The sequence below is a fragment of the Gadus macrocephalus genome, chromosome 8 (assembly GCF_031168955.1).
Source record: "Gadus macrocephalus chromosome 8, ASM3116895v1".
Taxonomy (NCBI): Eukaryota; Metazoa; Chordata; class Actinopteri; order Gadiformes; family Gadidae; genus Gadus; species Gadus macrocephalus.
Genome location: NC_082389.1, coordinates 8,887,846 through 8,913,339, shown reverse-complemented (window position 1 = coordinate 8,913,339; position 25,494 = coordinate 8,887,846). Strand labels below are relative to the sequence as shown.

The 25,494-nt window shown below is 45.1% G+C and overlaps 1 protein-coding gene across 1 annotated transcript in view; it reads right to left on the bottom strand.

Annotated features, from left to right (window-relative positions):
• The window catches only part of LOC132462835 (receptor-type tyrosine-protein phosphatase mu-like), a 151,054-nt gene that overhangs the window by 94,309 nt on the left and 31,251 nt on the right, over positions 1-25,494 (bottom strand). The window contains 3 exon segments of the mRNA XM_060058595.1: positions 1,243-1,321; positions 9,294-9,568; positions 19,583-19,705. Coding sequence (XP_059914578.1) covers positions 1,243-1,321; positions 9,294-9,568; positions 19,583-19,705 — 477 coding nt within the window.

The following is a 25,494-nucleotide window of genomic DNA, read 5'->3' as shown; positions in this document are numbered from 1 at the left end:
CAGAAAAAAAATAGGGCAATTCAACAGGACGACCTTGATTTGAAACAAACTAAATCTCCAAAGACTTGGCAATAGCTAATTGTATAACTTTCATCATTGACGCACACGCCTATTGAAGATTATTTCATCCGCTGCCTTTTAAACTAAGCCACTCTTATAACTTTGACCTATTAGTCCTTTCAATGAAAAATTACAGAAATACATTTTTTTCCAAAGCAAAGATTCTCTTTCTTATTGATGGAAAGCCAGAGCGGTCCCCTAGTGTCATTATTACAAGCCAGTGTGCGATATTCCTGAGGGCCGCATGAATAGAAAATGAATCGTCTGTCCTCCACTCAGGACTCACTGCGATTATGTTGGAGATACGCCATCGCCGACTCGTTGGATTATTGATCGGCTCGCACCTTTACACATTCCCACAATGATCACGTAGCTAGAGGCCATAGATTGATTGAAGTACATCTATGTGAGATACGGGTCCCCATACGAATCCATCTCATTGACGTCAAATGTGTTGGAATTCAGTCGCTTTCAGTCGCGTGTATTTATCAATAGATTGATTGATGCTTAAATTGTATAAACCACTTTATCAAACAGAGGTATATTAGACAGAAACATGGGTGGGATTGCATGCAATTTACTTCCCTGTTACAGTTGCAATTATTTTGACGGTAAACAGTAATCTGTCACAGGCCTAGTGTTAATTGTGCTTATAGATGTAGCGTATTATTTTGTTTTGTTGTGGCATTTGTTTATCCATGGGCTAATGTGTTTAGATACTAATATATCAAATTAAGGAATTATACTGTAGTGTATGACCATCATTGCATTGTTTGCATTACAAACTGTATTTCGGAGTGTTTTCAAATAATGCTATGCGAGTGTTAGAATCTGTGCGTGCGTGCGTGCGTGCGTGCGTGCGTGCGTGCGTGCGTGCGTGCGTGCGTGCGTGCGTGCGTGCGTGCGTGCGTGCGTGCGTGCGTGCGTGCGTGCGTGCGTGCAAGGTTAAGGCTATATCCAAGAATTTATTAGTGGCCTATTGTGGCAGAACCTCGTATTTTCCAAGATAAAACTTTTTAGAGGCTTCGCATGCGTTTGCGAGGGGCCGTTCAGGTCGGTCGCCTTGAAAATGTAATGGGAGGGATATTAATATTTGGGCAGATGTCAGGAACAGCACAATGAGCCTTTGATGATGCTCTTTCTTTCTTTTTTATAGGTGATGAAAGTAGAAGAAGGACTTACTGCATTGATGGCCCTGGACGGCGACATCTTTGATGGCCAGCACACCCCGCTGGCCCGAGGTAACCACTTCAAACACAATCTGAAAGAGGAGGAGGAGGAAGACGCATGAACTCCAGTGATTAATAGACACACGTCTGCAAATGGCAGTGGCGTATGGCTGCCCTTTACCTCGCCAGCCTGGATAAGCCTTTAACCGTACAGGCGCATACCGCAGCAATGGGGTCCGCTCAGTCACAGCACCGCGGGGCCGCTGACATTATTTCCGCCATATGCCAACGCGGCTAGGTGTTATGACAAGGCGTGATCCTAATGAGCATGGACAGGCAGGTGGTGTCCGTAGCACACGGCACTGCTGGTTAACGCTGCGGTGGTGGTAGTGTGTTCAACAGCACCGACCCCACTGCTGGTTAGCGTAAAATTGCGGTGGTGTGTTCAACAGCACCGACCCCACTGCTGGTTAACGCTACAGCGGTGGAGGTGTGTTCAACAGCACAGACCCCACTGCTGGTTAACGCTACAGCGGTGGAGGTGTGTTCAACAGCACAGACCCCACTGCTGGTTAACGCAAGTAGGGGTGGGGGTTGGTTCAACAGAACTGGCCCTACTGCTAAGTGTGGTGGTGGTTATTACTAACTTGTTTGGCGTACTTAGATACCGTTTAGCCTACCTAGCATCGCATAGCATGAGATGCATGAGATCAAGCATGCCCTGTGCAGGATCACCCAGTTGTTTGTGGGTCATTTTACAAGGCAGGCACGTGTGTAAATCTTATTTCAGCAGTGACAAAAATAAACCAAATACACTGTTCAGAAAAACATGATCCTATCCTTAGAGGCCAAGATCCCTAGCAAAACAAATGGTTGTCAGCATGAGAGGGTGTGGCCCAGTGCTGAATGTTTTAGGAGGTATGTACTCCCCTGGCTTCAGGGTCATATAAAGGGACAGGGGAATGCCAGGCCTGCCCAAACCCCAGAGGGTGTGGTGTCTGGAGGGAGTGCTTTGCCACACGCATGCTGCCAATGTTCGGCATGCCATCGTTCTCTAATAATAACGTGCATCCTTTCTGTAGTTTATATATGCACTGATGTGTACGTGCTTTTTTTAGGCCTCACTGAAGACATGTGTTTGCGTGTCGCCAGCCGGGGGTTAAAAGGCCCCCCGACACATGCACACACACACACACACACACACACACACACACACACACACACACACACACACACACACACACACACACACACACACACACACACACACACACACACACACACATTCCTTTCCAACACTGTTCGAACATCGGATCATGGAAACAAGCTTGGTGATCATTGTCTGTTGCAAGGGAGAATTCCTTCAGATGAACCCTCTAATTATACATGTCTTTTTTGTCTCGTGAAATATGAAAGTGAATGTCTTGGGTGCCAATTATGGCCTCATTAAGGGCTAATTTAAAGGAAATTAAAAGGCCAACGACTCCATATCACCACCACCAGACAAATGACCTGATCCCAACTCTCTAATTGAAATCTTTTGTTTGCGCAACAGACATCCGTCAGCAGGGCTAACGGCTGTGATATAATTGATTCCAGCATCAATGCTAGCGCGGAGTGCATAATTGGGACTGACCCTCGGTGAAGAAGATTCACAGGGGACAAAGGCAGCCGGAGTCACGCGGAGAGATCCCCCCCCCCCCCCCCCGCTCGTTTGTCAAAATGACAGGAAGTCGACCCCAGCCCTCGCTGTGCAACATCACCGGACCGCTCCGTCTCCCAGAGACCAGCCGACGCTCTACATTACACCAGGATTGATTCACTCCAGAGCCAGGGGGGGCCATGGTGTTGATAACAAGAATATAGGTGTTCACTTGTTGATTGTGTAACAGTGCCTGTATAATAATAATAATAATAATAATAGATCCGTTTTTTATAGCGCTTTTCTAAATACTCAAAGACGCTTTACAAATAAGAAAGGAATACATACAGACAGTACAGACAATCAAACAAAAAAAAATAAACAACACCACAACAATAGGCAACACATTAAGTGAGCGGGAGAGAGTGGAAGATGGCGGAGGATGATTTCTCAAATGTTGTAGGTGGTCATGAAGAGATAGGTTTTAAGTCGACTTTTGAATGAACAGTGTATCAGAGTTTCGGATGGCCAGAGGGAAGGAGTTCCAGAGAGTAGGGGCGGCGATGGCGAAGGCTCTGTCCCAGAGGGTGTGATACTTAGTCTTGGTGATGGAGGTGAGAAGGTTGGCATCGGCGGAGCGTAGGCGGCGAGTGGGGCAGTGGCGATGGAGGAGATCCGTTATGTACCAGGGTGCAAAGTTGTTTAGCGCTTTGTAGGTGGAGAGGAGGATCTTGAAATTGATGCGTTGTTTTATTGGAAGCCAATGAAGTTGACGGAGGATGGGAGTAATGTGTTCTCTGGAGGGGGAGTTAGTAAGCAGTCGGGCAGCAGAGTTTTGTGCATATTGCGATTTTTGAAGAATAGTGGAGGGGAGGCCATACAGAATGCTATTGCAATGGTCGAGTCTGCAGGTGATGAAGGCGTGGGTAAGTGTTTCGGCAGCTGAGGATGAAAGAGTGGGTCGAAGGCGTGCAATGCTGCGGAGGTGGAAGAAGGACGTTTTTCTGACACTGTTCATGTGTGACTTGAAGGAGAGCGTGGGGTCCATGATGATGCCGAGGTTTCTGACCAGGGGGGGGGGGAGTGACAGAGTGACCGTCGATGCAAAGTGTGAAGTTCTGGGAGGTGGGGCTGATAGTTTTTTTGGCCCAAGATGATAATTTCAGTTTTATTGCCGTTGAGTTTGAGGAAGTTGTGGGCCATCCGTGTTTTGATGTCAGTGAGACAGTTGGTGAGAGTGGATAGGAGGCGGGGGTAATGGCTGTGGTGGTGATGTATAATTGGGTATCGTCAGCGTAACAGTGGAATTGAAGAGCATGGCGGCGGATGATGTAGCCTAGTGGGAGCATGCAGAGGATGAAGAGGATGGGGCCAAGCACTGAGCCTTGGGGGACTCCGTGTGAGACAGGGATGGTGTGGGATTTGTGGTTGTTAATGGAGATGTATTGGAATCTTTCAGACAGGTAGGAGGTGAACCAGGAGAGAGCGGAGTCAGTGATGCCAATGGATTGCAGACGGCTGAGGAGGATGGAGTGATTGACGTGTCGAAGGCAGCACTGAGGTCGAGGAGGAGGAGAATGGTGAGGGGGCCGGAGTCAGAGGAGAGTAGGAGGTCGTTGGTGACTTTGAGTAGGGCTGTTTCAGTACTGTGGTGGGATCCGAAGCCGGATTGGAATGATTCGTACAGGTTATTGGAGAGGAGGTATTGCTTGAGTTGCGTTACGACGGCTCTTTCCATTTGTTTTGAGAGGAATGTCAGGTTGGAGATGGGTCTGAAGTTGTTGGGGTCGTCGGAGTCAAGGCCAGGTTTTTTAAGGAGGGGGGTGATGGCAGCAAGCTTAAGAGGGGGGGGGGAACGGTGCCAGAGTTTAGGGAGGAGTTGATGGTGTCTGTGATGAGAGAGGCGAAACAGGCTTTGACGAGTTCAGAAGGCATGGGGTCCAGGGGAGGTGGAAGATTTCATGGTGGAGAGTATTTTGGAGAGGTCTGCTGTGGTTATGGGTGAGAAGATGGAGAGCCAGTGGTTAGGGGTTGAAGGAAGTGGAGGTTCTGAGTCAAGGCTTGTGGCAGAGGAGGTGGCAAGCTGGTTGTGGATGATTTCTAAAATGATAGGAAGTTATTGCATTTCTCCGGGGTGAATGAGGATGAGATGTTATCCTGGGGTTTGAGGAGTTTATTTATGGTTGGGAAAAGAGTGCGTGGGTTGGAGGATCCAGATTGAATGATGCCAGAGTAGAAGGCAGAACGGGCTTTGTTGAGTGCTGATTTGTAGAGGTGCATGTGCTCTTTGTAGGCGAGGGCGTGTACTGTGAGACCGGTTTTCTTGTGTAGTCGTTCTAGTTGTCTAACGGCCCGTTTCCACCGGACACGTTACGGCCGCGTTACGGCTGCCGCACGTCTTGGCCGCGGTCACCGCAGCAGATAGCTTCCATTCTAATCAATGAGACCCTTTCCACCGGGCGCGCTGCGGAACGTCTCGACAGCGTCCCAGGAGCGGCTCGACGCGCCGCAGCGCTATCATTCCGTAGCACTTCTATTTTTGACACAAGCCGTTGCTGAACCACATCAATTTCAACAGAGCAGATCGAGCCGGGCAGGAAGTGAAAAAGTTAAAGCCATAGAGCATCCGGTCAATTTTCAAAATAAAACACAATACTCATGTAGCCTATCACAACTTCACATCAACATTATTACGTCATGACCGGTGGCACCAGGTCAGCAGTCAATCAATCAAAGGGTCTCAGAGGGTCGGCAACATGGACAACGAGAGACTCATTGTCGAAGTTCAGCAACATGAAGTCATTTATGTACCAAATCATCCTTTTTATAATGAAAATGGCCGGAAGGACAAAGCGTGGCATTTAATGGCAGTAGTTTTGGGAGTGGAAGGTGAGTACATTAGGTTTAGGATTATCGCGTGATCTCGTGATCTCGCGTGAATACGGCTGGCTCGCAAGGCAGCGCTGCGCTGCCGTAACGCGCCCGGTGGAAATGTACGCAGGGCAGAAGACGTTTTTTGAGTTTGTAAAGTTCCGTGGTCAACCAAGGGGGCCAAGGGAGTGAACGTGTCAGTTTTCGTTTTCAGGGGGGCCAGTTTGTTGAGGGAGGTAGACAGTGTGTTGTTGTAGATGTTGACGAGGTCCATGGGGGCTGGATTTACAGGAAAGGTGAGGCCGGAGAGAGTGTTTGATATGCAGCTGGAGAGAGAAACTGGACAGATGGATTTAAGATTGCGGAAAGTGATTTTGCGGTCCTGTTTGGGTTCGGGGGCGGGAATGTCAATAACAAGTGAGATGGCCAGGTGGTCAGAGATGGAGAGGTCGGTGCTGGAGACATTGTGGATGTGGAGGCTAGCGGAGCAAACCAGGTCTAGGATGTGCCCACGGTTGTGGGCACAAACTACCAGAGGGCACAAACTAAAGCAGTTGAGTAGGTCCAGGAAGTCCATAGCGTTTTTACATTCCGGGGAGTCAATGTGGAGGTTAAAATCGCCATGGAGTAAAACAGATGGCGAGATTGTGCAGTGATGAATTCAGAGAGATCTGGTAGGAATGATGGGTTGGGTTTGGGGGGGCGGTAAATTATTGAAATGATGAGAGGTTTGGGGCCGGGTAGCTTGAAAGCCAGGTGTTCAAATGATGGGGCAGCAGGGATGGAGAGTGGGGTGGGTTGGAGGTCTTGAATAGTACCTATTATATGGTGTTGGCGGCTGTATGGAAGATGTTGACCTGTTGCATGCTTTCATTTGTCGGACAATGAAAGGGCATGGAGGAATGTTGACTCATTTGTTGAAGAACGCATGACAATCTCAATTAAAAGTTTTCATGATCACCTGACAGCAGAGTAATTATCAAAGGCTCAAAGGCCCGTTTTGAAAAAAAAATAAAAAAACTCATCTGTAATTAAAATATAATTTCTGAGTATTGGGTGGCTTCCCTTTTGACAATCACGTAGGTTACTGTGCAATTATAGATACCTATAATTAGCCCTATGTTGCTAATTAGTGGCAATTTTCAAGGAGCTCTTCTCTCCCTCCACTAAAGAGTGGTGGAGCACGGATGGTTATGATACAAGAGAAGTTTTTCCCATGTTGTGGCCTATGACAAATACCAACAGAGGCAGTCATTTCGCCTTCTGTCCAAGGGTTGGGACTAGGGCTGCAACAACGAATCGATAAAATCGATAAAAATTGATTAGGTTTGGTCATTGATTTGTTGAGTCGTGGGATTAATACGTCACTCGTAGGCGCGGCGCTGCACGCCCACAGCGAGCTTTAGTGTGAGCGATCACAGCTTGTATTTTGGTCATATCTTAACACTGGACTGTAGGCCTATATAAAAGTGTTGTACCTTCACTGTCTTTGGGTTAAAAAACTCCTTCAACTCAGTATCCGTCTAGTCCAATCGAAAACTCTGCTGCTGCAGACGGTGTGCAGACGGGCTCTGAGTCGGCCCCGCATGCATCAACAGTCATTTAAAGCAGCGGTAGTAATCACATGACCGGACGGTGTAGAAAGTCCCGTCAGTTAAAAATAGTAATCCAGTTTTTAAATCCATGTTAAAATCGGCAGGATATAGAGCTAGTTAGCTAAGAAAAGATAGCAAACAGTGTCAAAGGTGATGTGTTCAGGTAGGCTCAGTAATAGAATTGACGTGTTCAAATGCAACACAAAATAAAAATCATCCGAGATTTTGGCGAAAACCTGTTTTCCCAGCAATATAAAATAGATAGTAAAGATGGAATTATGACCTGTTTAACGTCCTATCTTGAACTATGATCATCTTATCAGCAATTAAAGCATTAATAAAAGTTATATTTCTAGGAGTCTCGAAGATGGTATCAATATCAATAAAAATTTACGATCTCGTGTCATCTGAGAAATTAAGATGAATTATTTTAGCATTTACTGGTTAAAGATCTTATCGGTTGACCGGTTAACCATGGACATCCCTTATATACTGTATAGATATAAATGTATATCGTACATTGTATGTTTTTTTTGTGATATCCCAGTTATGTTTTTTTTTATTTTTATCATTTAATATTACTTTTAATAGTTCCGAGACATTGGAGCAATAACCTGGTGTTTTTACACTTCAGTCTGCACTGTGAATTTTTAGTAATGTTCAGCTTTTGAATAAAGATGCGGCAATTACAAATGTTTTAATCCGATTCATCGATTAATCTAAAAAAATAATCTACCAATTAATCGATTATTAAAATAATCGTTAGTTGCAGCCCTAGTTTGGACACTGGATGTTTCACAAGACTCAGTGTCTTGTAGCATGGTAGGCTGGTTATAAATACTTTAACTCAACAAACATCTGCATGTAAACAACTCTACCATGGAAGAAAATGTTTGTAATTAATAAATGATTAGGTATTGGATTCGATTACATAGCCTCTACATATTGTATGGCATAACACAATAAAATATGTAACTCTGGTAAATGCCTGTATCCAATACATCTTACACTATACACTTACCGCTGGGCTGGCGGTTGTATCAACAGATAAACAGAGAGATCTCGGTCCTATCCTGAACCCCGGCCTGCCTCAGCGACAGCAGTGATGCCCCCGCCACTGTTTACTCCTTACCCAGTTTTCAACACCAAACACCACCGCACGTCAGGAGGCAGACTTGGGGGGGGGGGGGGGGGGGGGGGGGGGGGGGGGGGGGCACGCGTGCACCGGTGTGCGTCCTGTGCCGCAGCTGCCGGCCTCCACCCCCTTTCTCCTTCTTGTTCGGGCGGCCTTCATTAAGCAGGGAAAGGGACGGGCTCCCCTGGTGTTATTCAGCGGGGAGAAGCTCAGCAGTGTCCCTTGTTAGCTTAGTTATCGGCGTGGCCATGATGAGCGGGCAGACCTGCCCCCCCCCCCCCCCCCCCCCCCCCCCCGGCTACCTACACGGCCGAGCCCTGCCTGGCCGCCGTAATGAAAAAATCCACCGGGGGGCCGTTCTCCTGCTGGGAGGTTAAGGGTTCTCTCTGCATCAATTAACATTTGGTGGGCTACTCGGAAGGAGCCCGGTGAACACTAATGGCCAGGCGAGTGTGAAATCACCCCCGCCAAGGCCCCCCCTCTGTCATGCTCGCTGGCGAGTTCAAATGAGTTCCGGAATGGAAAAAGAGGAGCCGGGAGTGTGAAAAGAGACTGGGAACAGATTACCATGGATACCGAGGTAGTTTCGTGAATCAATAATTTATCTGTTTCCTAGGAGTTGTAAAAACGTGCCTGTGTGCGGCTGTTTTGGTCTCCCTCAAAACCGTTAGTTTTGTTTGTTGTCATTGTTCTCTTCGGGAAAAAACGTGTTATTGAGTCATACCCCGAAACCTAACGCCAGTGTTAACCCAAAAGTGTCCGCACTCCCTTCCTACGCAACACACGTAAGCCTGTGTGGAAAACCTGGAGGTGCGGCGTACCTGGTAGAAGTTGGGCCAGTAGGTGCTGATGGCCAGCTCCACCTGGCCCCAGGTGCGGGTGGCGGGGCCGGAGACGTTCCAGATAGGCATGCCCAGAGGGCTGTTGTTCTCCTTGATGTAGACGTTGAGCTGGCCGGGCCGGCTGTTGTCCCGGCCTCCAACGTAGTAGTGGAAGAGGACGCAGTGGGTGTCGTTCTCCTTCAGCTGGGGCGTCAGCAGCAGGGCCTTCTGGCCGGCGAAGCGGTTCGACGTGTTCACCATCATGAAGGCGGGGCCTGGAGGACATGGGAGGGGAAATGGAGGTGATGAGGATGACCTCCGTGGGGGTCGGTCGCTGTGTCTGTGGTCCGACGGGTGGACACTCAGGAACTAGGGCTGAGCGATTGATCGAATTCAAACCGGCAACCCAATATAATAGTACGCGATATACAAATCGCAAAGGCTGCGATACTTTTGCTGTTACTGACTGGAGATTAGTAAGATTTGTATTTATTTTTCTTTTACAATTCAATAAGTAAGATTAAATAAGGATGGTATAATATCAATTCATGCATCAATTCATCTCAACACACGCATGAATGATTTATTGCTTGTTTAGTGAATAATACAGAACATAAAAAAAACTAAAAAATAATTGCAATATTGGTCAAAATAATCACAATTTCATTATTTGCCCAAATCTTTCAGCCCAAACCTCCCCGGGGTCGGTCACTGTGTGCGTCTGTGGTCCGAAGGATGGACGCTCAAATATGAAAGCGAAACAGGACTGATAGTTCTTTACATGAGCTTTAAAAGTCCATTATCTAAGGCATTAAAGCTGTGAGTTTTACGATGAATCATAATGAGAGTAAAGGTTTAAAATCTGCGTTAAGGATAAATATGAAATTTATGTAGAGGTCATTCCCTCCGAATAACCTCGACATAATTTAGACATTTTATGGGACTTCCTCTATGTGTCCTTTTATGTGGAATGACCGGCGGCCAATCACAGTCATAAAAATGCAGAATCATTGAGAGGAGTCTCTCTTTGCCTAAATGACAGATCGCTGGGAGATGATGAAAAATCAATAAGTGGTAATATATTTGCCAAGCAAGGCCCATTTAGCTTTTATCATTTGGGTTCTATATTAAAGGTTAATCTAATTCTCTCCCCACTTGCCAATAAAACACAAGTGAGAATGATTACGCTGGCAAACTTTCAATGAGACGTGGGACACATTCTGTTTGTCATCATCCTGCATTGCTTGGCTCGGGAATAAAGTCTCACCGAAAAGTGAGACAGCAACGGTGGGTGCCAAAAACCACACAATGACGCACGCCATGCCTGTTAATTCTCAATGTCAAATTGTACCCTGTTTTTGTGATATTCATTGTTCAAAATTATAAAAGGGCCACCTCTAGCTCATTAAGAGATCACAACCACAACACAGCAATAGATCTGGGATTACTTTTTTTGTTGGCTTCACCATCGAGACGAACACTCATGATGACCAACTAGCGGTTTCGCCGTGTGCCCAGAGTTTGCTAGCCCCAGAACCCTTGTGGTTCAACGACTCTGGTTTTGGCCACGAAGTGTTGTACCACACTCGTGATGCACCGCAATTTCATCTGTCTACAGCCTCAGATTACAAGGCGCAGTGCTTGTCATGTTTACAGAATGGAACTAGAGACAAACAGCGGAGGTCGAAGAACAGAAGAAGAAGAAGAAGAAGAAGAGGAGTGAGGAAGAGCGGGAGCTGTTGTGGGTTGTGATGACAACCAGTCAATGTACCCTGGTTTCGCCCGTCATGTGCGGTGCCAAGTTGTTTCTCGGCAGGATCTCGACAGAATGGGATCTTGTGGGCCCTGTCATTTCATGTTCACATAGCACCATTCAGGGACAACCTTAAAAAAGATCCAATGTCTTCAAAAGCCAGGATATTGCATCCTTAACAGAGAAAATCAATTCCAATCTGTCTCCTCTACTTAGTCTCATGCAGCCTAATTGTTTCTGAGGCTATCCAGGAAGTCATGTGCTACGATTGAGAGGCTGTTACTAAAAATGACTTTGAGACACTTATTTGTCCGATTTCAATCAGGCGGCTCCACGCAAGTGCTTTGAGGTCTCCCTAGTAACAATGAACCATCTGTTCAGGTGCCCAAACCATTTAAGTTTTTTTTGTTTCCCCCCAGAGGGGCGTCAACCACCCTTGGTGTTACGCGAACCAGCACTAATAATCCGATGATGAATTGTTCAATTGTAACTCAAGTTACAAAGACAAAACATGCTGGCACCATGGCTTTCCACTATGATTAAAACAGGTTGCTTACTATTCATGGGAAACAGTCACATCGCAGTACCGTAGCACATGAGATTTATGCATGAGTGCGTCTGCTGTTGGTAATTAGAGAAGCAGCATTTGTACGTCTGTACCACGATGTTAATGAAACATTAATACAACAATGGGTACACTGTGTAATGAGTCGCATCTTGTTTGCCACAGCTTTAAATGTTTCCGTTAATGTGTATTAAGAGTTTCTCCGATTATATATCAGCCAGAAAAACAACCTTATTATCGTGTAAGGGGATCCGTTAAACAACAAGGTAGCTTAGTCCCCATATTCTAAATCCAAAAATTCTGTCGGGTTTAGGTCACTGCAGCCAGAAGAGAAAGGCTCATTATCAACTACCCGAATACGATGACAAGTAAGAATAGAATGTTTCAAGGGGACCTGTGACAACTCATCATGACGCCTTTGTAGTCCCCAGACAGAACAAAAAAGTCTGTCATTCAGTAGCCTGGCACTCCAAGCCATAATGACCGCAAAAAAAACCAGGAGAGGATGACAAACTAATTAGCAAGCTTATCTAAGAGTAATATATATATATATATATTATATATATATATAAATAGCATCATGTATCAATGTGTTAGTCCTGTGCTAATGTGGTAGAGATGAACAAGATGTTTTCTGTCTTCTTCTTTTTCTTCTTCCTCCATCTCTCTGCTTGGTGCCTGAACAATGACATGTTCAGGACCAATTAAAAATAAAGAGCTCCCCTCACATTGGAAGGCTCAGTCAGCTCTGTAACTCCATAAAGAGCAGTGCTCTGCTATCGCAGACTCTAAGGTATTCACCAGCACAAATGTACAATTATTCCAATGTAGGCCATGTTCACCTTTAATTATAGTGATGACTGCACAAAAAATACATGACATTGCCTTGTAGGAAATACTAATCCTCAAAAGGGGACATTCTGAAGCAGTGGGGCTCCAGAGGTTCTGAATTATAGATGACGTAATCTGTCGAAAATTAATACAAAAGAAAAGATTTCACAAATATGAATTTGTAATTCGTTGATTTGACCTGATGTTGGAACTGAAGGAAATACAGAGAAATAGTTTGAATTTGGAAGGTAGAAAACTGTTGCCTGGGTTTACCACTGTCTGACTGTGGCATGGATGTTTAATGAGCTATTCTTTCATCCAGTAGTCCAGGGGGTGTTTTCCAAAATATAGTTTTTACCAAAAACATAAGTGAGTTCATTTATTTGTGGTTGACTGGCATCAAATGCTTCTCAGGTGTGTGAGGCTGACATAAAAAACCGACAATGCATGAGTCAACGCTTAACCCATCTGCCAGATCATGTGCCAGTAGTTATTTGCGTGGAATTCGGGTTGTTTGTGATGAAGAGAAGCAAGCGCCCTTGTGTATTGACTCTGCTGCAAGATTTTTCAAAGTGGCATCTCTGAGTCGAGCGTCCTGCTCACAAATTGGCAATCAATCCCAAAATGAACGTCCCATGGGGACAATCCGAACCACTTAGCGCTTTCACTCTCTGGGTCCTAACAGATCACCTCCTCAAATAGGAGAAACTACAAAACACAACGCCCCGACTTGAGGTCTCCGGTCGCCGCCCCTTGCGACCCAGGGCCTGTCTAATAAACCACTGAGTCATTTAAATTGAATCTCATTTGTCAGAGCGGCATGCTCCTGCCTCCGCAAACATCACCCCGAGGCACGGGTGACATCTAATAAGCCTACTGTCAGAAGGTCCCATAAACACCATGAACCCTCGCCTTCGTACACACGTTAAAGAGGGCAGTCCATTCAATGCCTAGAGCCTCTCCATAAGACCAGCAGGAAAGGGAAACTGAGCTCAACGGACTATACGGTAGCATGGAGAACATGGTGGCATTGGTACATTTTCTGTCATATATCATCACCGCGTATTTTGTGCACTTGAAGATGCCTGACAAATTCAATAGGCAGAAGTAAAATGCATCATTATTGTTATTGTGTATTTTGCCCGTGCTCACAATTGCCTTTCTGTCAATGTACTGTTATTGTGATTGTCATTGTGGTGGAATATAGGAGTAGCATGATTGACGGCAGTGTGATTTATGTTCTTGGCTGAGACAAGCAGAGGAAAAGCAAGAAGCCATGAAAACATTTGTCAATGGTGATGTGGAAAGTAAAAACAATATTTTTCTAGATTTATCTCCAAACAGAAGAGAATGCTATTGTTGTTTTGAGGCAATATACTTGTTTTCATTTGTGTACAATAAGTCATCCTCACTTATCATCCACACTCACTACAAATTAATAAATACAATATCAATTCAGAAGCCAAGGCGGAGAGAAAACTGCCTGACTGGACAGGTTATGGTCAATTGCATCACAGGATTTAAATAACCAGCTATAAATTGTTCATTTTTCAATATTGCAGTGATCCACATTGAATCAGATCATGGGATACAGGTGCATGACCCAAAATTTGCCTCGAGATTGGTTGACCACTGTTATATAAACCACCGGCTGAGTATTGCAAATAGAGCTGTACACAGATTGCTTTAGCGAGCTATATATAATAAGTAATAAGTAATTCATTGCAAACCTTCTGAAGAAATATCTAATCTTATTTGTCATGTTATTGTCATTATAATCCACATTGTTTTTGTTTTTTTGTTTTGTCTGTGCTTGCTTGTGTATAGGCTAGTATATTTTTATACTATACTATATTTTCGGTCTGATACCACATGTTCTATGATTAATGATGAGATAAAATGGTTAATTTAATCCTATATAAGCATGCAATGACACTACTGTCTGCTGCTAGAGGAAGAAAAGGAAGAAAAATGGCATTGCTATAGCAAAGACTGAAGATGGAAGATTGAGAGAAGCAGTAGATTGCATTTTATTAATCAGATTCAATATTGTGTGAAAGAAAATAAGGGTAAAATGGCTGTAAGATGGCTATGGAATCCCCTTGTAATTTAGTTCACTCCAATTGCGAACTTTCTTCCCAATCATAAAAGTCTATCGGATGCATTGGATGGAGGTATTTAGATTCATTATGGGTTGAGTGATGGGTACAAGTGGAGGATATAATTTGCAATAATGACTAGTGCTCATTATTTCGCCTGCATTCGGAGTCCTGAACTCTGGAGAAAATCATTATGTTGGGGGGGGAATCAAAATGGAGGGGCGCTCTTTAAATCCAGACCCTCCAGGTCTCATTTGCTAATAAAATTCACAGAGGTCACAGCCGCAGCAAAGCTCACCAGCCGCTTTGGAAATGTCAATGAAGACAGCGCTATTCTCCCTTTCAGCCACCAATCTGAAAAGATCTCGCTGTGAGGGGGTTACGTTAATGTGGGTAGCCGGGGCTTCTGCTCAATTTTCTAGACATTTCCCTGTGTTCTCTGAAACATGATAGAAGCCTTAAAAAATAACACTGAATAAGTTCGGTGCTTGACGGTATGGCTGGTGGCGCCTTTTCCCCAGGGTTGAACGAAATTCACCCCGAAAACCATCCATCATCCTATCCGCATTTATATTCAAAAGGGTTGACGTGGCAACCGGTGATGCCTGTTGTGGGCCGTGACAACGACCCCTTTTGCTGAGTGTCAATCAATGTCTTCCGTTTGATGTTAATTATGTAATCTCAATACGTCCCCCAGAAATGAGGCTCTCCTGCTGATGACCCAACCGCTGGACCACCCCCGAGGGTTAGCCATGTCTCCAGAGTCACCTGGCCGACGTGGATCATTTGCCGTTATCGCACGTGTGCTGAGACACGATGCAATATGCAAATGTGTCCTCCAACATGACCGTTTGGTGTGCCATCATAATCCTGTTAAAAGTAGCGTGTGCAATCCCATTTGGTAGGCCCCGCCTCAGCCTTTGTCCCGAGCTACGCAGACACACCGAATTCTGGAAATCTGTAATTCTGGGAAAAACGTTGAACAGTGGAGTTTATTCACAAATGTACGAAATGACTCCCCTTAGTGACACTATAATAATATCGTGGGGCTTCTCCTTAACCTCACAATGATGCAAACACCTTGAGGGCTCTGGGTTTTCACATGAAGTTGGGGTCGGATTCAAAAGCAATTAGCTTATTTTCACACCCTGGGCGCCCTCTTGTCTGGCTCCCATCGACGGAAAATTGCATCTTTAGCTGATGTGATTTTAAATTCTGATTACATTTGCGATGCCCTTCAGTTAGCTGTAGTTTTCTGTGCTACCATTTGACATGGTTATGGTTTCCCTTTGTAGTAAAAGGCAGATAACCAGCCAGAGTAACCATCCCAGGGAGAGCGAGGTCTAGACCTGTACATTGCCTCCTGATGTCATGGTCAAAACAGGCCCGGTATAAATGTGTGACTTCTGAGAACAATTTGCTCTTCAAACATTGACTTTGGCCTTGCTCTGGGAAGCAATATCCAAAAGTAGCGACGGTGGTAATCGTTGACAAGAATCTATCAGACACTGAGATGATCACTGCCGCCCTGTGACGACTCATCCGCCTGGTCCTTTCTTCTGGTCCAAGGACATGCAATCTGCACACTGAGACAGCTTCAGCCAGACGACCTATTGCAATTTTCCTCTCTCTTCCTCCCCACCAATTTAGAGACACACATTAAGGCAAAAACAATGGGCCATTCTGCTGTTGCCTGTGTTTGCTATTGTACTTAGCATAACACAAAAACCCTAATTAATCTCCGTTAGAGGACTCTATTCTCCCGGTCCTCTCGCCGTTTCTCCCCGGAACGAGTATCCGGAGAGGTTTGGGTAGCAGCAGTCCACTGCTGGCAGACACTATGGCACCATCAGGGAAGAGGCAACCTCTGTACCAGCTGGGGCCCACTAAAAAACAAGGTCCTTTTAAATGGCATCTGGACGTACCACCGCACCCTGCACCCGTCAGATCCACAGAACCGCTGCTCTACTTCAAACAGCCTCGAAGTCCCTCCCACAGCAGGCCTGTCCGTCCTTCTCCGAAAACGATGTTAAAGGATTGTATGCAAAGTTGGAAAAAATCATAAAAATAATTCAGTCTTGAACAGTTGATCTTCTACCCCAACAAGAAAGCAATCAACCGCCCGACCCTCAAATTTCATTCCCCTCTCAGAAAATGAACAGTTGCACAGTTGTGCCCAAGGTTGACATATTTTTTTTCCTGTTAGAGGCATGGAACGGAGTCCAACTCAGGTCTCCAAGGCTGACAGATACTCATCTTGGCTGAGGGTTTGTATTTTTTATGTTGTTTTTTTTACCACGATGACCCAGGACAGATGAGGCTTGCGATGACGGTGTTTGCTGGGGGGTTGAGTCCGGTTGGCTTGGCTAGGGGGAAACATGCTGGGGTGTGGCCAAGCACACACACATGCACACAGCCACACACACGCACACACGCACACACGCACACATGCACACACACACACACACACACACACACACACACACACACACACACACACACACACACAGGGCTGAGCCACCCTCAAGGAGCCAAAGCATGCAATCAGAGCTGCGCTGAGGGATAAACAAGGGCACTCTGCGTCCAGACGTAGCAATTAGGTAGGGAAAGCATCCGAGTAAACAACCCGGGCTTTCAGGCCCCCACTGAAGCTCGTGTTTTCGCCTTCATGTGCTCAACGGGAAAGAGGTGGTGGTAGTGGTGGTGGTGTTGGTGGTGGTAGTGGGATCCATCCCCTTCATGTGGACAGGAGGTTGGGGGTGTTATTCTTGGTTTCCTTTTGGTACTCATGTATTTACACCTCGGGTGGAATAAGGGCCACTTTGGTCCTGATCTGGGAGGGGATGAGTTGGAACGCAGAGTAAGTCCTTACTGGGATTTGTGGCCCAGGCATATCAACATGTTTTATATAAGGATGTTAAGTCCTTGCTGCACAAACTGAGCTCCACTTGGCAAATTAATTTGTTATTATGTTGATTGGTACAATGTCATTTAATGGGTAATGGATGTTTTCATTAAATGTTATCGGAATGAGCATTAGAAGGGATATTAGTACTATCAGGCATTTGTTTACAGCCGATAGTACTGATAAAAATTGAGGTCTTATTCATCTAAATAAGAGATCTTCCAGCTTTTTATTACCTTATAATAGCAGTGAACAAAAGGGACAAATTATATATTAAGCACTTATTTATGCTCGATCTAGTTCAAACTCATTCAGGCTGGTGATGACTATGACCATATGTGCTGCCGGAAAAAAACAACATAAATAACAAAACATAGTCAGGGTGAAGGGATGTTTTAATAATCCTCACCTTGATCATACATTCCCTTTGCCGTAAACAAACTTTATTTGAAGAAGCTGCTGTACAAAATGTCTTCCTTGGACGTGTTTGAGCTGGTAATGCGGCCGGCCTTGTCCACTTCTAATTCCATTCCCTCTCCACCGCGGCCGGGGGGAATAACGATCGGTTGTGGGAGCGCGCTGAGGCTGTTTGCAAGCCGTTCATAAGTATGGGTTGAGAGGGACATGGCAATAGCAGGTGAGATAGCTTTTTTTGTCCAGCGGTGTGGCTTTCACCTAAATGCATTTCTATTCAACCTCCCCCGCCGCTCATCTTAAAACAATTTTAGCCGTCGAGTGCCACTCCATTTCATGGCTCTTTCACAGCGGTCAAAGAGGAGAGATTACTGTTTTATATGGCAGGCGGTGTGCACTGGCACGGAGAAGCGGAGGGAGAGCAATGGCGCAACCCGCTAATTACCCACAATTCAAAGTGCGGAGGGTGAAAAGCGCGCCTGTTTTTGGAGGGTACTCGTGCTAGAAGGCACAATCAGAGATGCCTCTTAAGCAGACATGCGACTTTAATCAGGTATGTTAAATTTAGCCGGCAAGCGTGTTGTTAATTTCAGGGTTAAGTCTCTGCCGAGGCTCCGCCGCCACCTTTGTCCGACCTCTGCGTGTGCCGACATAAATCATTTGCGACGGAAAAAGGTAGGAGCCCACCCCCCTCCCCCCCCCCCCCAACCGCCCACCCCTGCCTCTAGCACTCTAGACGCAGGTAATGTCCCCCTGGGTGGTTCCACACGGACCCCCCTGACACACACCGATGCGTGCAGCTTCCCGGGCACGGGGACTGGTAGAAATTAGCACGGGCCCGCTAATTAATTCACCCCCTGTCACCGAGGAGGCCAGGCGCAATCTATCTGCCACGCAGCCTTTGTGAGATTAGGCGTCAGAGGAGGGGGGGAAAACAATATCCATTAGTTTACCACACCACCTTTGTTGGATGGAGCATGAAAAAAACAAAAGCGCCGGTTCCATTAGTCTGATGCCTTCTGTGTCTCCTGCCCTGGTGGTGGTTGTGACTCCCCGTTTCAAAGCGTACGAGGAGCGATCAATGAAACATTAAAGAGACAAATTGCGCGAGGCGGAGACAACGTGCGGGGGAAGGCATTCTGATGAATCTTTCTGCGTCGGGGGCTGACGACGGAGAGGATTCTTTAATTGAAATGGATTTTGAGTATTTTAATATCAAATGGATTCCCGGTGCTTTTGTCTCTATTTGCATTGTTGTCACAAAGGAGTGGGGTAGCTGGACATTGATGTGCGACCAGGCACCATCAACAACCTTCATCAATGATAAAAGAGGGAATAGAGCTGGACAGATGGAGGGAGAATGTGCCAATGTTCCTTTCTCCGTGAGGCAGATACTAATAGTTTTTAAGATTCATAAGAAGAATAAATATGAACTTCTATTAATAAGTAATTCCTTGCGTGATGCGTGTGCGTAGCACAGTCTGTGTGACGGGAACAGGGATTTTAATCGATTTTTCCCCTCTCAATGGCCTGAATGCCTTCGGTTTACGACAGCCGTCCCTTATTTAGAACATAATGCAGTCGAGAACAAGCAACGTTTTTCTGTGCGACAGGCTTTTGTTAGCGTGGCACTCCTCTTTCTATGCTTCGCCGAAGGTGTGAAAATGGCCGTACTATATAACAATGATGCGTTCCCCCCACCGACGGTGTCCCCTACTTTACCTGAGGGCATCCAGGGATCCGGGGAGGGCTTTGCTCGGGCGATGACCTGCTCCCAGTCAAGGTCATCCTCCCGGCCTTGGCTGTAGCCGCAGCCTGCCAGTGGCTTCTCAAAGTTACAGTCACCTGTGGCAAAAAAAGGGGGGAGAAATTGATACTGTTATATGGCTTTTCCATTAACTTGCCGCCCAAATGAATGAGCACATAAATTACATTCCCCCCGCCCGCCTGCCCGCCTGCCCGCCCGCCCCTCCACCAACCTTCCCCCTTTCCTTTCACCAGCCCTGTTCGTAATGCAATACTCCAGACAATGAGATGCATTTAAGTGAGACAGACTGACGGATTACTGTAGCGGGCGAGGCACAACATACATTACCATCATTAGCAATACGGCAGTCCAATTCCACTATGACAAGTATGAAGTGGCCGAACTCCATCATCGTTAGACATTATGTTCACAAGCCGCGCCACCATCTAGAGGAAATTGATTTATTTTGGTTCCCGCATAACTTTCTGCTGTTTATGGACTTTAGTCCTCCTTGTTCCCTCTAATCTCCCCCCAAAGAGCTTCGGCGGGGCTCGTCATGCGATCACTTGAAACAAACAACCGTGTGATCGGAAAGTACCAACGACGAGACACCGACGGCGAGCAACCCCCTCCTTCCACACGGCCACAACCACACAGACACCAACCCGGCCAATCTAAACGCCTTTCGCTCCCCTCCATAAATCTGAGCAACAATATTGGACAGGAAGACGGTCCATCCATATTGCAGCACCTCCGGGGGTCCCCCTCCTATAGCGCGGTCCGCCGCCGCCGCCTCAGAGCCCGACAGGTGACTTAACGCCGTGTATACGGCTTGATGTTGTTCGGGATCGCAGGATTATAGGCCACTGTTTATTGCCGCGGCTTGTTTGCCGTTTGTTTTCTTTAGAGCGCCGCGAGAGCGTGTGTCACATGCGCGTTTTATTGCCCAGAGAGGAGCGGTCGTTGAGCCAGAATCTACGCCCGGCCAAAAACCAATATCTCATCTCTTACAAGCTCCTTGTGACATTCTCAACGGGTAAAGGCTACGAGCACCGCTCTTTGTTTTTCCATTTATCTCCGCGGTGACATTTACAGTACATGTGCAAATGAGTGGCCAAACGGAGAGAACACGGTATAATTAATATCCAGTTCTATAGGGCAGCCACTAATGATATATTTGCTGCTTTGTCTGTTTTTTGAGTGGGTGAGTGTAGAGAGGGGAGGGAAGATTGCCAATATATCATTATACTGGTAAAAGGTTGGGGGGGTTTGTTAAGATCTTGTCTGGAAAGACTGAAAAAAATCCATGGGCTTGTAGCTTGTAGGGCCGTGGCTGAGAGCGCGGGGCTGTGGCCGGTTGGGAATGTCAAACGTAGGCGACTGCATGGAATGGCAATCTCTGAGACGGGGAGTCAATCACCCACGACATCATCTTGTTATCCTCCTCCAATCTCCCCTCCATACCGTCTGCCGTGCATGGCTATGTGTTCCCGGTGTGCCTGGTGCTGCCGCCACCGCGGAAGCAGCAATTGATAGTAAATTGCAGCATTTCCTCCCACACACTTGAACAACAGGGTCTTTATTTCTGTAAGGTGACACAAGGCCTCTTTTTTAGACACCATTCACAAATGACAATAACATTGCGATAACAACATTGTTGTTTTTTTCGTGTCACATAACACGTTACCTATGATTACGATGTCTAATTGGATCATTTTAGTTTGTTTACATTTGGATTTCCATTACCGCCGTCGTAATGTTATTTAGTTATACTTTTACTGGGATATATTTTAACTTGGAATTTGCTAACAGGTCTGCGGTAAAAAAGAAACGACGTGCCATTTGGAGAAAACCTAGCCGGTACCAACAGAATATGAAATAACTCGACATCGAGAGCCTTAAGATTGAGTGTCAAGTAGGCCACACCTGTTGCTGCAGACCGCAAACAGGAAGGAACCAGTGGCTGTACTGGGCATTACTTGGCATGGACCCAACAGGAATGTGTGGAACTAACAGAATGTAAAGCAGGGAACGACTGAAAAAACATCTGTGCTCTAGCCACCATCTCTGGAGATATGAAATAGTGCATCTATATATAAAAATATTGAATTACAATGTGACAAATGGATACGCTATATATAGAATATTTCGCTTGAATATTGTATCAATATCATCTTGTGTGCTTGTGTGTTTGTGAATGTGCGCATGACATGTGTGTGCGTGTGTGTTTGAGCACGCATTGGTGTGTGTGCCTGAGCTTTTTAGACCTTAGATATTACTTTGTCTCTCGCACCTGGTAGACTGGTTCAGTTCAGTCAATATTTACAGAGATGAACCCAACCAATGAACAGCCCTTCCACACCTTTTCAACAGGCCTCGATTCCAAACATGGCTAGCCTTGAGAAATAAAAACCCTATCACATAGTTATAAAAAAAATTATACATATATATATATATATGCACCTTAATTTTTTTTTGCCTTTGCATTTCTGTTTAGATCTATAACTACATTTCGTGGTCTCTGCACACTCTGCACAATGACAAAGTTTAATCAAATCTAATTTAGATTTGATTCAACTTCATATATATATTGGCCTAACATTGCCATCAAGAGCAATGTATCCAGAGACAGCGGGCGATTGGAGAATTTGCATTGAAGTAAAATAACCCACTCCCCAAAGAACATGCGCCCGCTTTTCTGTTTAATTTTGAAGGGTTTCATTTTTCAAATGTCAAGCCCGTGTTTAATAATGACTCGGAAGAGGGAGACAGGAGAGACGTGTCAGTTTGAAGCTTCATAGGAATCCAGACTTCACACGCCACACGACAATCTTCTATTCCCTGGCTATAAATTATTCCCTTTGCGCTCGGCGGATTTCAACACAAGGAATATTAGCCGCAATCCACTGACGCCTGGTTCGGCAATGATCGCTGCTAATACACACAAAACTGCGGCAGACAGGAGCCCAGTAAGACGCCCTGATCAAAGGAAGGATGCAAATACAGATTTACATTTGTCAAATTAAAATAGTGTTCAGTGTCAAGTACCACCCCTGGACAGATTCGTGAAGGACCATATAGGGGGCCACCATGGAGCTGTCATACTTCAATAATATGTGTTTCATTTTGCACATACAATTTTGCATATTGCATGCTCCAATCACACACTTAGATTGCTGTACCCCTATAGTACCTGCTCCCCCACAATACCTCCCCATGTTGGTTCCCGGTCATGATTGTCTCTTTGAATTGGTTCTCTCCACCTCTTATATAGTTGGAATGTTGGTAGTATGTACACTTGATTTAGAGCCCTATGAATGGTTAGTGTCAACCAAAGTCATATGAGTGTATCAGTTTATTTACAAGCGATACTTCAGCAATTAATAACGTGTGTTTTCCATTGGGTCAGTTCCCCCCCATGTTTGACTAAAAATTTGTTGGGATATTAACTGGAAAAGCCATGATTCATAATCTGAGTAGATTGCACAATTACATTACAAGTAAATAATAGATATGTTTCTAGCCGATAATGTGTCTCTCTCTTTTCAGAGAGAGACATAAGGGTAAAGTAGTCTTTGTTGGCAGAAGAAAAGCAATTTGTAAACCAATGCTATAGTGCTTAGCAAATGCTGAATATTGAGAATGACTCAAATTAATCAAAATACATTACAATGTTTTCCATGGCAAAACCACTACCCATAGTGAAGAAACTTTTCCAGAGGATTGCGCCATATTTAGAGATTGTCAACTATGCAGCGCATCACAATAAACACTGTAATCATCTGAGAGACATCATCCATCTTAGTTATAGGTTCTTTTCAGAAGTATACTGTGTATACTACACAACTGTGTTAAGCAGTCAGTCATTAAAACCCCCTATTAAAGCCTGTTTGTCTTAATATAGCAGCATATCAAAACCCTCAGAAAGATTTCAAATTGCTATTGACCTGAAATCCAATGATGCAATCTAATGGTTCAACAAAAATGGAAAGCACAAAGTACATGAAAGGAAAAAAAACGACTTACAAATTAAAACAAAAACAAAAAAAGAAAGGATGACTGATTATATATTAAATGCCTTCCACAGAAATGTGTGTCTCTCCAACTGGGTCTCCTCAAGAGAAATGTGGCGCGTGCATGCAAATGAACAAATCAATCAATATCATCATAACAGTGCACGCACCCTAGGAGGTTTCAATTGGTGTCAGCGTGTGGCACTACCCAAACATAATCAGCCGCGACAGCTACTGAAATTGATGTCCCCGCGAGAGGTTGCCAACTCTCTGAAGGAGAGCGTTTTAACTTTGTGCCAAAGCCCCTATGAGGTGGAGAGGCATCAGGCGGTTTGGGGTGAGGAATGCATCACACTGTAAACATCGCCTCCCTTAAAGGGAAACCGAGAAAAAGGTGACCCCAGATATGTCATTAAACAATTTATTCCTGAGTGCGAATACACAGCGGTCTTTATATTCTCACGCCGAGTGCATTTCAAAGAAATCCATCCATCTTTTTACTGGCCTCAGCCAGAGGCCAGAATCAATATTTCACCCCCCTCAATGCCGTTGCCAATTTCTCATAAAGATTTTCAAGTCTGACTTAAAAGGCCTTTTGTTATTGCACCTGTAACAAAAGTAAACTTTGGGTATTAAAAGCCATTTATGGGAAAGTTTAGTGATTGAGCGCTGCACAGACTTTTAATATAGAAGAATGGGGTCGCAGTGGAGCAAAGTAAATATATATCTTTAAATCATGAAATCACGATTTTGTGTCCATGATAAGAGTTGTCATTACCATTCCTCCTCCAGCATTGTTTTATATCCTCGATATTTTTTTATATATCAATCGAAAATCCATTTCAAGTGTGAAAAGGAAGGCCAACTACAAATGATTATGATAATGGCTACATAGACCATTTAACTATAAACATTTGATAGTCCTTTCTTCAGTTTGTATTGTTTCCACAGAAAATGTGAAAGGGAGTTATTGACGGTCTCCAAGGGAAATGGCTGACAATGACATAGTGCTTGAAACAGTGGATCAAATAGGATACTAATGATTGCCTAATTATGACATACGATAGCAATTATTGCCAAATTAGATAGCAGTTAAGACTTACCTGTGTAGACTCATTTTAAGGGGGCATAGCAGGACAAGAAAGGACAAGTGGTTAGGCAAAGGGGAAAAATAGGATAATGTAGCGCTATTAGCACGGTGTGTGCTATTATTTGAATGAAATAACACACCATTAGATCTGTATTCTCCCTGGAAGACCCCCAGTCTCCTTCAGCCTCACCCTTCTCATCTTCATATTTTTTCTCTCCTCCTGTAAGATATTATTACTGCAAGACCTCCAAAGCCTCTTTGCCAATTCAGCAATTACCAGCCTTCAAACCTGATCTTTCTGTCTGGGAAATCACAGGTCGGCTCTTCACCCCAATCTGCCTCAATGGCTGCACTTGTTTCAACAAACATCTTGTCTGCAGGCGTCTCCCGTCGACCAAAACCACAAGGCAATCTCGGGTAATTTAAAACCAATGTCGACTATCTCATTCTTGCACGGTTAGTTGGGGAGCTTTAGAATCCTGAGGCTAAGCCCCTTAGGGACTGATAGGCCTTTTCACTCTGGCCCTATTTCACTTATCTATTGGCAGCTCCTGCCGAGTCCTATCTCAGCACTGAATTGCATGTATATATATACTGTCTGTTAGGGGGACTTTGAACCGGGAGGGGATTTAGACAATCAATCTCAATATCATTATCAATCACGTCTTGCTGTTCCACACATTGATTCTGGGGAAATAAAGAAGTTTGGAGTGGAGATTTCCACCGATAATCTGCCTGGCTGATCCTTGCGCTTGTCAGCAATGTTTTGCAAATCAAAGCCGAC